Source organism: Numida meleagris, chromosome 5, assembly GCF_002078875.1.
Source record: "Numida meleagris isolate 19003 breed g44 Domestic line chromosome 5, NumMel1.0, whole genome shotgun sequence".
Lineage (NCBI taxonomy): Eukaryota > Metazoa > Chordata > Aves > Galliformes > Numididae > Numida > Numida meleagris.
This window is the reverse complement of record NC_034413.1, coordinates 26,526,292-26,540,913: the sequence shown is the minus strand read 5'-3', so window position 1 is coordinate 26,540,913 and position 14,622 is coordinate 26,526,292. Positions and strand designations below refer to the sequence as shown.

General features: G+C 40.3%; 1 protein-coding gene across 1 annotated transcript in view; it reads right to left on the bottom strand.

Annotated features, from left to right (window-relative positions):
• Positions 3,440-14,622, bottom strand: part of GLUD1 (glutamate dehydrogenase 1) — a gene marked incomplete at its 5' end in the record, with an annotated part of 31,268 nt that continues 20,085 nt past the window's right edge. The window contains 7 exon segments of the mRNA XM_021399304.1: positions 3,440-4,796; positions 5,256-5,318; positions 8,330-8,421; positions 9,233-9,356; positions 10,138-10,218; positions 10,348-10,485; positions 13,284-13,421. Of these exon segments, the coding sequence (XP_021254979.1) occupies positions 4,677-4,796; positions 5,256-5,318; positions 8,330-8,421; positions 9,233-9,356; positions 10,138-10,218; positions 10,348-10,485; positions 13,284-13,421 (756 nt within the window).

Genomic DNA, 14,622 nt, shown 5'->3' with positions numbered 1-14,622 from the left:
GGACATGATGTAAGTGGCCCACTCCGACTGGGCCAAAGATGTGCAATTTGGGGTTTTCTCCCACTTAGTCACTGAGCTTAAGTCATGGTCCCTTGCGAGCAAGTCTCACAAGATGAGCACTTGAACACTAATTTCAGGACAAGGTGAGCACCTGCAGGCAGGCTTCTGTGCTTTGATCTTATCTGTAAAATTGCAATTAGGAATTACACAGATGAAGGATCAAGTGTGTTTAAGATGTACGGAACCACTGTAAAATGGTACTGTGACACTCAAACCAATGCTGGCACCAAAACAGAAACAGCACAAACTGCTGGTCAAGCACCTAATACCCACTGAACTGCCGAGCTAAATCCTCAGTGCAACTTCAACAGCTCTGAGCAGCAAAGCGTTGATGCACCACAGAACAGCTATGGTCAAACACAGAGATGGGCAGTTATCAAACGTGGTGAAAGGATGAAAACTGAGGACATCTGGGCTGTAAAAAACCAAAACCTACATGCACATGAACTTCAGTACAACGAGAAGAGAAATAATTTGCTTCTGCAATCAGTAAGGAATTGGATACTACACTCTCACCAGTTACTAAAGGCATATTTTAGAGGTCACTTACATGGTATCTTGAAACGACAGCAGGAATTGCCATTGTGTAAGCACTTCTTCCTGATGGTGACAGGTGCCATCAATGAAAACAGATGCAGTACTGATTTCATTGCTGGCATGAAAAGTGGTTGTTCTACTCACACTTCTGCACAGCAGATTTTTGCTTAGTAGTTGGTAGGAAGGAGGTAACTGTGAAAACTGTAGTTACCCTTATCCACACTCCTGGGAGGCTGCAAGTGCCTACCACAGTACTTTCTGTAGGCAGTAGGCATGGCTCAGAGCCATTAGAAATCTGTGCTCACATGGAACTTCAGGTATTGGCTGGGTCCTTGCCAAACATCCAAGCAATTTTCTTTGAGAAGCATCCAGTGGTGTGCCAGCGAATGCAAGCAGTGACCATGGCAGTAGCTAGAGGCAAAACTTGTGCGTGCGCTGTATGGCTGTGTAAGGAGGGGAGTGTTCTCCAAAATGTTTGAGCTAAAACCTAATTCAGGTTACAGCTGTTGTAAGGAAACACAATGGTTATATTTATAATCTACTGCCCAGAACATGGGTGTTTCCTTCAACTGTGGCTAGGAAAGGGCTGGTGTTGCTCATAGTAACTGTGTGAAATTTTACTGCTTTTTTTCCCTCTGTTGCTGTTGCCTGAACTTGGGAGAGATGTGCTACAGAATGTGATAAAAGCATGGGATCTTTTTCATAACTAAATGATGCTGCTGGAACTGACCTCAGCACTGCACTTACACTCAGCACCAGCATAGCCTGTAAAGTACAACAGCATTTCAGAAGAGGTTATCTATCACAAGAAGTCTGGATTCACTGATACAGCTCAGTTCTTGCATTTAGCTACAAGCAAATGGCATATCGGATGATATGCGGTAATCTGAAATCAGACTCTGAATGTCAGTCTCATCAAAAGTCTGAAGTCTTTGATAGAAAGTATCCCAACTTCTCCTTACACCGCTCTTTGGTTATGCCCAAATTCATCTTGCGCAGAGAAGCTGTGGGTGCCCTGTCCCTGGAGGCACTGAAGGCCGGGCTGGATGGGGCCCCAGGCTGCCTGGTAGGAAGGGTGGCAATCAGCCCACGAAGGGACTTGGAACTAGATGGTCTTTGAGGTCCTTTTCAACTCAAGCCATTCTATGATGCCTCATGCTTTGCAGGCCTCCACACCGACACTGTTAACAAGATGTCAACAAACACCGCAAACAAGTTGGCTGAGGAGAAATCCAGTCAGCTTCTAAGGCTCAAATCTGGTAAAGGCTCATCTCTAGGTTTGGTAAAATGCTGGCTGGTGGTAGGTCTGATTTCTTCCAGGTTGTCTTCCAGGATGTCCAGGGGGAAAAATGTGTTAATGTGTGGGCACTACAAGACTGTAAGATGCTAAAGAACCGGGGGACTTACAGCTACGCACTGTGTAGCTTTCAGCCCTTTTCCCTTCAAACGGGGCAGGAGGTGGCAGATACCCTAGTCAGCGATCTATGGCAGCTGTCTGTGTGCTCCAGCAGTTACGGGTCCCACTCTTCAGGTTTGAACAGCTGAACTGATGGAAAGAAGTAGAGGAAATGAGGGGGGCAGGCGAGAAGAAAACAACTAGCCAAATTTGCAACAACCATGCCAGCAGATAGCACAACTCAACTTATAAGATTCTTTCTCTTTTCAATAACACAAATAGTTCTCAAGAGTTTTCTGCCTCCAAGCTTTAGCAGAAGTAGGCTTAAAGGTGTCAGAGGCAAACAATCTTTGTTTTATTTTGCTACCTAGGAAATGTTTACTTAGCTGCACTTGTAAAACATGACCCAAGACATAGATCTTCTATTTAGAGATCCACACCTTTATCACAGTACTTTTGCCCAAAAGATTGTATTTTTTTGGATGTATGTGTGGGTGTGTATACATATATACACACACATTTTTATAGACACACACACACACACACACACTGCACTGAAGTGGTGGAAAGTACTTTCATAACCCTGAATATTAGTATTTATGATGGAGTAAATTATTAGTTAAGTGTATTCTAGGTTTACTGCTCCATGATAATTACTAGAACAGTTCTTCACACAAATTTGCAGGAACAGAGCAGAGATCTGAAACTATTTACCACATATGGCCACGGAAGACTGCTCCAAAAGTAATGCCTCCTGTTTTATTATTTTGGCCCATGACGTCAGAGGCAGATGTTGGTGGGATGGTAATAGAGGCTGAACCCCCATGCAAATATTCTGTTACGTTTTGTCGCTGTGCGACTGACGGCAGCAGAGAGGCAGTCTGACAGAAGCATGGACAAAGCAAAGGTGTGTCATTAAATTCCTCTATGCAGATAAAATGACAACCACTGGCATTCATTGATGTTTGCTGGACATTTATGGAGACCAAGCAGTGGATGTGAGCGCTGTGAGGTGGTGGGTGGTGTTTCATCAGTGGCGACAGTGACAGCGGGTCACCTCTGCTGGTGTAGACTTCTATGAGTGTGGCATACAGGCTCCTGTTCATTGCTGGCAAAAAATGTAGAGCTAATGGTGGTGACTATGTCGAAAAATAGTGTTTTGTAGATGACAATTTGCTCTATCAAGCAGTGTTATTGTGCTCTTTCTGTGTAAATTAATAGGAGGCACTACTTTTGGAGCAACATACGTACCTAACTTTAACCATCTTGTTGACTGGCGAGCCCATGAGATGTTATCTGTATTAGTTAGCCCTTACAAGAAGTCATTGACAGTATCTTACCAGTAACCATGCAACGAATTAGCAAGTGTATTGCGAAGATTCAGGGGTTGGTTGTAACCAGCAAAAGCTTTTACATGAAATAGAAAGCAGTAATACAACAGCATAGTTGGTTTGGAAAGGTCATTTTTTTTTTTTTAATAACTGCTCTTCTCTCCAGGTTATGTTATGCAGTTACAAAGTAGATAGAAAAAAAACACATAAGTTTCTGGGAGGGACTAGTTGTCTTTTAGAAAAAAACATTCATATTCATTACATAAATAACAACTGGCACTTCAAGGGGACTCCGCTGGACAAAAGCCTTAGACTTTATAAACTGTGCTTGATCCAGTATTGTGTTGAGGTCCATTTTGTTGTATTTGAATATATTCAAAACTATCACGACCTTCTGATGACAAAAGAAAAACCTGTGTATTAAGACAGCGGATTAAGTTTACAGCAGCATTCTAGCTCCTCTGCAGTTTGGCCAATGATTTCTGGGTTATATTTCACTGTAGTTGTTCACTGAGGCAGTATAATCTTCAAAAAGCCTCTGGAAGGAAAAGACTGACAAAGAATGTTAAAAACAGGTATGATTGCTTAGCAAGTTCAGACTATCCCTTTTCTTTAAAAAAAAAAAGAAAATCTGTAGTCAGAATAATTACATAGATGCTTGATTTAAAAATGTAACTATAATTGCTTGATAGTTTCAGCTTATAAAAATATTAGTTTGTCAACTCTACATACTTCATGGTGGTAGCCAAGCTAACTTGAACAAGCAATAGAATGCAGTCCTATAACAGCAGCAGTTAAAGAAAAAACATTGCCTAGAGAGAATCAGGCCTGAAGCTTTACTACAAAAAAAATTAGACTCCTATCGAAGTTAATCCCTGCTGGAGGCCCATTCTTCCTTTGACAATGCCATCGCATTGATCATACAAGGCCTTACTGAAAGTGCCAAAGCCAAAATTATATCATTAAACAAAAGTGCATGAAGTTATAATGAGCTAAGTGCTCATCCAGTACAGTATCTGATCTGAAGTTTGAGAAGTGGCTCAGGTGGCAAGACCACTCTTTCATACATAAAATGTACCATTTTGTTTTGTAAGTGAAATACCCAGAACGTCCCCCACAAGTGCTGATGAACTGTTATCTTCAGATACATGCTTGTATGCAATTTCCTAATCCATGGACATTTATTGTAAAAAAAGACTAGTCTGGACTGAAACTAATTGAGAATAGAATCCACTATAATGTCAGAAGAAAAGAAATTTTTGTGGTTACATGTAAACTTGTGATAAGCTTTTCCAAGAGGGTACATTTACGGCAAGAGGGATGGGATACAACAAGGAGCAGTAACGGCCTGTTTATGTAAAGGTCAGGCCAGCCTCGTTGTATACTTTGAAGACTTTCTCAATCGCATTGACATAGGCAGCTGTTCTCAGGTCCAGACCCAGGTTGTACTTCATGGCAGTACGCATGATTTGCTGAAATAGAAAAGGCTGTATGAGATTTCTGCAAATTTTCTTCCTCCTACATCAGATTCTACTTACAGGACTTGATTGAGCACCTGGTGAAGGGGTATGGCTGGCCCAGGAAGCACAGATGCAAACAATTTACCTGTGCTTCCTAGGTGACAGGAAGCCAACACGCCAGCTCATTTAATGGCTAGCCTCTGGGGGGGGGGGGGAGAGAGAATGTCTTCTGGCTCAAGATCCTTTTCTGAGGGGGAGTGTTCCGTGGCCAGAGACCCATATCACCAGCTGGGTGAGTCAGCTTTTTTTTCCTGTTTATGACTACTGGTATTCCCAGTGACACTTTTCCTGGTATTGCAAAGAACTTGTCAGAAGCAGTTTCACCGCTTTGCGGGAGAACCAGCATTAAAAAAATATAGTGAAGCCACAAGCTCTTGTTCCTGCACATAGATTTATTAAAGCAATACTTACTCGAGCAGAACGCTCCATTGTATAAGCCAACCCAGAGTGGACAATATCCTTCTCAGATGCACCCTGCAACAACACAGTATACAGTCAGGACCTACTTATTCACACATACATGAAGGTACTAGTCATATCTTACGAAAAATAAGTAGGATTCTTGAAGTTACTGAAGCTTGCTCTCTCACTTTCTTCTAGCGACTGATGTTAAGACAAACTGAATTGCCTTTACTGTGTTATTAGAAGTGCTAATTATGGTTAATTCAATCCTAAAACCTTAGATGCAAGTCAGTGAAATCCAGCTTCCAGTTGCGTAATACTAGCATTTTCAGGGATGTTGTATCTACTGCTTTCACCCTTCAAAACATGTCATAAATGTTAAACAAAAAAGCACTGACAATTATATTATTATTATATATTATATATAAATTATTTTAAAGACAAGTTTTAGGAAGGGCATAGATCCTCAATTCATTAAAATGTAAATGCACTGAACAATAAATAATTGAAGATAGCCTGACCTGGGATGTCAGAGTGTCAGTGTTCCATCATCCTGACAATGGTTTGTTTACTACTAATTTGAGACTTGGCTTCACAAAACAGATGCTTTCCATCAAATACCCATTTAGTCTGTAGAAATCACTAGGCCAGTTTGCAAGGCTTGCGTTGAAGAGAACACATCAACCACTTGAAGCAACTGAACGTATTTACTATGCTACTCTTTCAGTCTAACACTTTTGCAAATGCCAGCACCATACTAGATCAGTCTGTTTCTGTCATCTGACAGTGAACCAAGTTCACACATACCTCCCCTGATTTACTGAGGGAAGGATGGTTTGGTGTTTTCTTTTTTTGTAACTCATTTTTTCCCCCATGATTATTTGTCCCATTTTCTCCTGAGCTTATGTATAAAAATATTAAACCAATTGTCACTTTTAGCTTCCATACATCCTTTAGCAACATATTCTACAGCTTAACTGATTGTTGGGATTGTTTGTTGGTATGTTTGACAACACCTTATTCTTGTTCACTCTTCATTCCAGTGGCAGCAATTCTTATCCATTTTCACATTACTCATTTTATAGATTACTATCTCCATACTATTTCAGACTAATAAGACCTGGAGTAGCTTGTTGTTTCATGTATGCGGAGCTTCTGTATCTTTGATGATTGTACGTTTTTGATGAACTTTCTACAGTATAGCAGTTTAAGATACAGAGATGAAACCTGCATGCAGACTTGAGAAGGCAGGCACGCTCCAGACTTACAGTATGGCACTGTCAGTCTTGCCAACCTTCTTCATTTCAGAATGATTACTAATACTATATGCTATATATATACATGTTCTGACTGCTGTACATTTCTAAGCTTATGTTATGTTGTTACCTCCAGATCTTCCTGTTGAGTTCAAATAGATGAGCTCACAACTTATCATTTTGTACAGAGATTTTTCCCACCATGTATTGGTACACATCAGGTAACAATAAATTTAGGTGACTTTTTTGTCCATTAATTCAAGTCTTGTAGGAATATTCTACAATCTTATCTGTATTACCCTGAATTTACAGAAATGCCATATGAAGCTATTTGAAGCATGGGTTCTTTGAATGAATCATCAAATAGCATGGGTTGAAAGGGAGCCCCACTGCCACAGGCAGGGTTGCCAACAACTAGATCAGGACCCCATCCAACCTGGCCTTGAACACTTCCAGGGATGGGGCATCCACAGCTTCTCTGGGTAACCTGTACCAGTGCCTCACCACTGATCCTGTTGAAAGCTGTTAGAAAACCCAGGCAAACTATATGAACAAGACTTCTAAAGCAAATTTTGATAGTGTTTGAAGCAGTATTTGTCACTATAAAAGCCTGATGGACTTTGATTGCCAGGGATCGAAGAGATTATAAAATCTATGTATTTATCAGGCTAGCCATCAGAAATATCAAGTATATCATAAACAATAGCAAAGGGAGGGTAGGGGGGAAGTAAACAACTTAGTCATCTCCTCACTAGTTTGTTTAAAAGCAAACAAAAAACCTTCCTCATCCTTCCCCAGGTTAAAAACAATCCACACATCTCCATCTGAACAATGGATGGAGATAGTGGAGTTTCTCAGAGCAACAGACCGCTAGGTGAACAGCAACATGCAGCTCTAATATGATTAACTCATTCTGAAATCTGAGGTAGTAATGTAATAGATGAAAAGTATCCAAACTGCCATAGTGTTGTTTGCACAAAAAGAGATGGTAGTTCATACTTTCCCAACTGGAGATAGGTGTAAGAACTACTCAGTAACAACTAAAACACCAGGGTTATCAACACTATCTTCATTCTAAATGCAAATCACAGCACCATAACAGCTACTATGGAGAAAATTAACTCTGAAAACAGGGTAGTACTTTAAATACCCATCTAACACTACAAAACAGATATGAACACTACAGGGGTACTGTAGGTCATAGCCTGAACTGGTGATTGAGCACCTGGTGGAGGGGTGTGGCTATCCCAGGAAGCACAGGCAAATTGTTTGCACCTGTGCTCCCATGCGACCAGAATGGGTGGACACAGGGTGGAGCCTTTCTGAGCTCATACAAGGGCCAGCCACTGGAAGAAGAGCATCTCTTGGACCTAGACCTGAGAAGGAGTGTTGCATAGCCAGAGATCCCCTTCACCAGCTGGGTGAGTTCTATTCTTATTTCTGTATTCTATTGGCCTACCTGAAATACTTCACCTGGTATTGCCAAGGATTTGTCAGAAGCAATCTTGCTTCTTCATAAGCAGAACAAACACAAAATGAGTCTGTATTAAAACTGTAGCTTTATAACACTATTGGAGATATTTTGCATGTGCTCAATTAAAAGGAAAAAATGGTTTACTTCCCATATTCTTAAAACAGTACTGATCACTTGCTTCCTTTAATTGTTTGGTCATCTAGCCAACTGCACTAATGCCTTGGGGCAAAAACTTCATGACAGATACGAAGGTGAAACTCTGCACTTATAATATCAGGATAATACTACAGTTTTTTTTTCTTAAAAAAAAAAAAACAACAACAAAAAAAAAACCAAATGCAGCAACTACTTACTGATATCCTATCTTGAAATTCTGCTGTAGGCACAACTGGAATAGTCCCACCATGTTTCCCAAATTTTCTCTCCAAGCTTTCCTGGACAGACACTACAAAGAAAAAAAGGAGAGGCAATGTAATGGACAAGGAAAGGACAACTAACAAAAGGATTTGTTCTCAAGTCTTCCAGCATTCTCTGGTATGAAATGCAGACTCTGGGAGCAGAGCTGAGAGAAGGGTCATCTTAATTTTGTTTCCTACAAAATAGGAAAGACGATTTTCTGTTTTTATGGGTGAGTTCCTCCAATATTAGTAGTAATATTCCTACAGACCACTTACTATATTAAGAGAGTTTTATTTATTGTATCTCACTAAACTCATTAAGCTGACAAAGCAATATGTACCAACATTGCTAACTTGATAGAAAGCATTAGAAAGAAAATATTTAAGTTAAAGCAATGAATTAATCTCCTATCACTGAGGAAAAAAGCTCATGCATAATTTTAGCAGGTCATCTCCTTAGGAAATGGAAGTGTTTTGGTATTTCTAATTGATCCATCTTTTATCAAGTTAATCAACCTTTGAATACTTTTCACGTATCCAACAGAAAGACACTTAAAGAAATAATAAAGAGTTGACAAGTTCACAAAGTAAGTTCATTATTTAAAAAAAAAACTGAGGAAAGCCATTACTTCATGAATTAAAATATAACTGGAAAAACTATGCATTTATCCTCAGTCATGATAGTTGCTATTCTGTTACCCTATTAAATCTTCCTTGTTCTTCAGGATGTAGCAACAATAGACTTAGCGGAAACTAATGTGAATTTGAAGTAGCTCTATACTCATTTCTCCAATTTTTGCTATTTGGTACTCCATCCTACCAGTTAAAAAATGAGTGGAAGCAGAGCTGAGAACTTACTGAGCAAGTGGTAGTTTGAATCCCTTTCATATTTAAAAGTCAAGCGGCCATAGCTGACATGGTTCAAGTTTTTCAGCCACTCAAAATAGGATACTGTTACACCACCAGCATTCAGGTAAAGATCCTGCAAAGAAACAGTAAGTGTATTGAAATGTCATCATTTGATTAAAGACAGTTCTATCCTACCAAGCAAAAGCAAGTATGACTTACAAAATATTAAACCATGGCAGAGAATACAATACAGCTGTTATTCCTGCATGACAAGGTATATCCTCTTCTGATGTCTAGGGATTAATTCTACTGATTTAAGGAGGACTTGACTTTAGAATAATATGAAGCTCAGGTGTGCATGACTACTTTCTTTTATTTTAGCATAATTGTTTAATGAAAAAAAGATATTATTAGCCCAAGTCAATGAGTTAAGATAGATCAGCCATGCCTTCTAGGTATACCACTTGATCAGGACACTCCTCTGGGAAGGAAGATGTCATCATATGTCTAGATCTCATTCTTCCAAATTACCACTGCAGGCAACACTTAGTCTATACAATCCGCAACAAAGAATTCTGTTGGAGTACCACCCGCAGACCAATTTTTACAAACTGGCCAGTGTGTTAACTTGGCCTTCTTACTTTGCTTAGTGGACTGCTTAGGTGACCAAATGTCGGATAACAAACAAACAAGCCAAACTACAGATTTAAGCAATAACTGTATAGTTTCTCTTCTGAATATGTAACTTTCATACCATAAATTATCTTTGGGCACTTACAGTTGTAGTGAATTACTCTTTAAGTAATTTTTACAAATCTTAAGCAACACTAAAACTCATTTTCCAGATATTAATTACCTATAGTTACTGAAATATTACTCACTAATGAAAATCAAAGGTCATAATAGAATCTTACAGGAATAACCATGATATTCCTCTCCAAGAAGATTTTGTCAGCTTCAGGAGTTGTAGGTCCATTGGCACCTTCAGCAATAATCTAAAAAGAATCACAACAGAGTAATTGCTAACTCAACATGTGTATGTCTCTGTCCATATTAATTATTGAATACTAGTATTTAAACTGGCTTTCTCTATTTTTCATTTGCATTTAAGTTCTCCAACTTACTTTTGCTTTGACCTTGTGAGCATTGGCCTTAGTCAACTGCTTTTCGCTTGCAGCAGGGATGAGAATGTCACAGTCTGTTTCCAGAATACTGCCCTCAAGCTTCTGTGCTTTAGGGAAGCCCATGATTGTCCCATGTTGCTGTTGGAAGGAAACAAACCAGGGTGGCTTTAGTGCATGTACTCAATTTACCTCCTTCCCTTCTTCTTACTTAAAAAAGAGAGACAAGGAAGAAGTAACAATTCTAGAAAGACGGGGATGATGTGCTATCCTTACTTAGCTTGCTTTTTGTGTTTTATCTACAAGTCTTGTACCTCAATCCAATATGATTGAGGCGTAGTTGTTCTCTGGACAAAGACACTGATAACTGTCTGGGCTCTGGAATATCAGAAAAAAAAAGTTCCTCTTAACTCGTAAAATACAAAGCAAATGCAACCTTTTTCAAATACTGAAATAATCCACTAGTTTGTTACGCACAGGATAAGTTGCATCACATAAAATTCAGAAGCACCAGTTGTGAGAATTCAGTTCTACAGTGGCAGACTTTGTTTAGTGAGAGAGTCTTTCCAGCTTTTTGAGAAAGGGAACATTTGAATGTTGTCTTCACCCCCCACACTCCACGCCCCCCACACCTCCCCCTGTGTAAAAGATGACACATGAAATGAGCCCTTCAGTAACTCTAAGTGGAATAATAGAATTGTTTGAGTTGGAAGGGACCCTTAAAGGTCATCTAGTCCAACTTCCCTGCAATGAACAGGGACATCTAAAACTAGATCAGCTTGCTCAGAGCCTGGTGCAGGTCAGCAGGGCATGGCCACCACCTTCAACCAGCTGACCACGTTTGTTTTGATGCAGCCCAGGATACAGTTGGCCTTCTGGGCTGTAAGGGCAAATTGCTGGCTCATGTCCAGCTTGCCATCCACCAGCACCCCCAAGCCCTTTTCAGCAGGGCTGTGCTCCATCCTTACATCCCCCAGATTGCATTGATAGTGGAGGTTGCCATGGCCTAGGTGTAAGACCTTGCACTTGGATTTGAAGAACCTCGTGAGGTTCACCTGGGTTCACTGCTTGAGCCTGTCTGGGTCTGAATGGCATCCTGTCCCTCAGGTGTGTTGACTGCACCACACAGCTTGGTGTCATCTGCAAACTTGCTGAAGGTGCACTTGATCCCACTGTTGATGTAATTGATGAAGACGTTGAAGAACACTGGTCTCGGTAGTGTCTCCTGAGGGACACCCCTTGTCACTATCTCCATCCATACATTAAGCCATTGACCAGCAATCTCTGGGTACGATCTCATAACCAGTTCCTTGTCCTCTGAACAGTCCACTCATCAAATCCATATCTTTCCAATTTGGAGAGAAGGATGTTATGGGGGACCGTGTCTGAGACCTTACTGAAGTCCAGACAGATGACATTTGTGGCTCTTCCCTTACCATTGATGCAGTTATGCCATCATAAAAAGTGACAAGGTTGGTCAGCAGGACCTGCCCTTGGTGAAGCCATGCGGGCTATCCCATATCACTTCCCTTTCTTCCATATGCCTTAGCATAGCTTCCAAGAGAATCTGCTATACTATCTTCCCTGGCATTGAGGTAAGCCTAACAGGTCAGTAATTCCCTGGTCATCTTTCCTACCTTTTTTAAAAGCTACGTTGCCTTTTTTTCCAGTCCTGACTGCCATGGCTTTTCAAATACTACTCAGAGTGGCTTGGTGACTTCATCAGCCAATTCTGTCAGGACTCTGGGATGCATCTCACTGGGACCCACATCCTTTTGGATGTTTAGGATCCTCAGGCAGTTGTGAACCTGATTTTTGCTTACTCTTTCTTCCTCCAGTTCATACCTTACAAACCATCTGTTCAAGGGCTGTGTATAGAGCGGTTGCTAGTTAAAACAGAGGCAAAAAAGTTGTTGAATACCTGTCTTCTCCTTGACTGTTGTTACCAGCCTGCCTGTGTTGCTCATTATGGAGGGTACGCCTTTCTGGCCTTTCTTTTTCTGGCTGAAAGTCTTCTATGGAAGACTTTCTTATTCTTCTTTGTGCCCCTTGCCAAGTCCAGTTCCAATTGCACCTTGACCCCATCCCTAGCTTCCACTGCCTCTGCATTTTCCTCTTGCTCTCCAGTTTGACCAGCAGGTCCCACTTCAGCCAAGCTGGTCTCTTGTCTTCCTTTCCTGACTTCCTACATTGGGGATGGATCTTGTGCCCTAAGGAAAGCTTCCTTAAATAACAAGGACAAAGAGTAATGGCCTAAAACTTGAACTTAAGAAGTTCTATTCTAATGTGGAAGAACTTCTGTATGGTAAGGGTGATGGAGCACTGGAACAGGTTGCCCAGGGAGGTTGTGGAGTCTCCTTCTATGGAGCTATTCAAGACCCGTCTGGATGCCCACCTGTGCAACCTATTGTAGGTTTCCTGCTTTAGTGAGGGGGTTGGACTCAATGATCTCTTGTGGTCTGCGATTCTGTGATGTGCCAGCTCTGCTCCACTCCTGTGTCCTTGAGGACAAACTCCCAGGGAGTTTTGTTGACTAACCTGAAGAGCTGGAAGCTGGCTTTCCTAAAACTAAGCTTCCTGATTTTACTCTGCCTGTCTGATACCCCTCAGAAGTGTGAACTCCACCATTACATGGTCACTACAGCCCAGGCAGCCTCCAATCCTGATTTCACTAATCAGTTCAGTTGAACTGGTGAGCAACAGGTCTAGCACTGCATCCCCCCTGGTGGGGCTGTCTATTACATGCCCCAGGAAGTTACTCTTGATACGCTCCAGGAGCCTCCTGGATTGCCTACAGCTTGCTTTTTCAGCAGATGTCAGGGTGTTATTTCAGGCATTACTTTCAGAGCAACCTACGTATATGCATACCAGTCTATTGTCATCCTATGTGCTTGCAGAGCTAGCAAAAATGAAACTTTCTGCCTAGCTAAGTTTCATACCAGTTTGTAATCTTCTAGTTCCTTTGGGTCAATCCCATCAGGATTCCAGATAGAACCATTAAATTCTCCAACAGCAACACATTTTGCTCCGAAACGGTGTAAGTATCTCATAGAATGCAAGCCCACGTTACCAAATCCCTGAAAGTGAAAAGAGAAAGCAAAAAGTAGTCAACCCTTCAGCTAAAATGATTATTATTAGTAGGGTTTACATAGATTTGAAAAGCTGTAAATAGCTCCTTATCTATTGGTATGTCTTGGCATTTGATAATGTGTGTAGGAAAGATGGAAGAAATCTACACATGTTACCGGTCTGAATACTACTGTAGAAGTTATGTATTTTAGCTGGCAGTGCACAATTGTGCAAGTTTTTTGTACTGGATAAAGAGAAGGGAAGTGTTAATGTTACTATGAAGGGTTCAAAATGATAACAACATGAGAAAATCACAACTATGTATCCTACAACTAGTGTGGTCTTAAGAGGGATTCATGGATTTTTTGTATAGCCATTCCAAGTTCCCACCAGCATTTGCAGGCCAAGGAATACTCAAGTTGAGTAAGGAAAGCTTGTAAGTATAATAATATATATTTTATACTTATAAGTATAAAACCCTCCTGGAATGAAAAACAATAAACATATAAATAGCTTCCTGCTAGTTTTTATGTTTTAATATGAAAGGTTAGGTTATTTCTTTTACACTTTTGGAGCTGTCCTGTACAAAACAGATTGTTTAAATGTAGACAATCCTGCATTTTGTTAGCATTTTCCTACATTGTTACAGTAGAGAAAAAAAATATGAAGAAAAACACACAAAAAACCCACAAAGCTAGTTCAAAGTCATTATTCAACATTCTAGAAGTGCAGGGAGAGTGTGATGCTGTATCAGCGCACGGCAGAGATGCTTGTGTGAGCCAACTAGTTAATCAGAGGGCAACTTCAAGGTTACAATTACAGTGTTTCTAAGAATTGATATACCAGTACTAAAGACAACTCAAAACAAAGCAATCCCTCAAATACTAAATTTAGCTTTCTGTTCAAAGCTGGTGAGTAGAACATATTAGTTCCTTTAAAATTTTAAGAATTATAATGCGTGTTACTGAATACCAAACCCTTTCAAAATTCATTGGTTACAGCCTCCATAAGTTTTATGAACACTGAAGGTGAATATTCAACCCTAAAATTTAGGATAATGTGTTGTTTTTTACTTTTCCAACTATTCATTCCATAGTATAACAAGAACTTCCTTCTCTCCCTCATTTTTTTTATTACAATAAATATAGTGTAGGCAGAAACAGTATCACAGCTATTTAAAAGTGTGCAATGCCATAGTTCATGGAACTC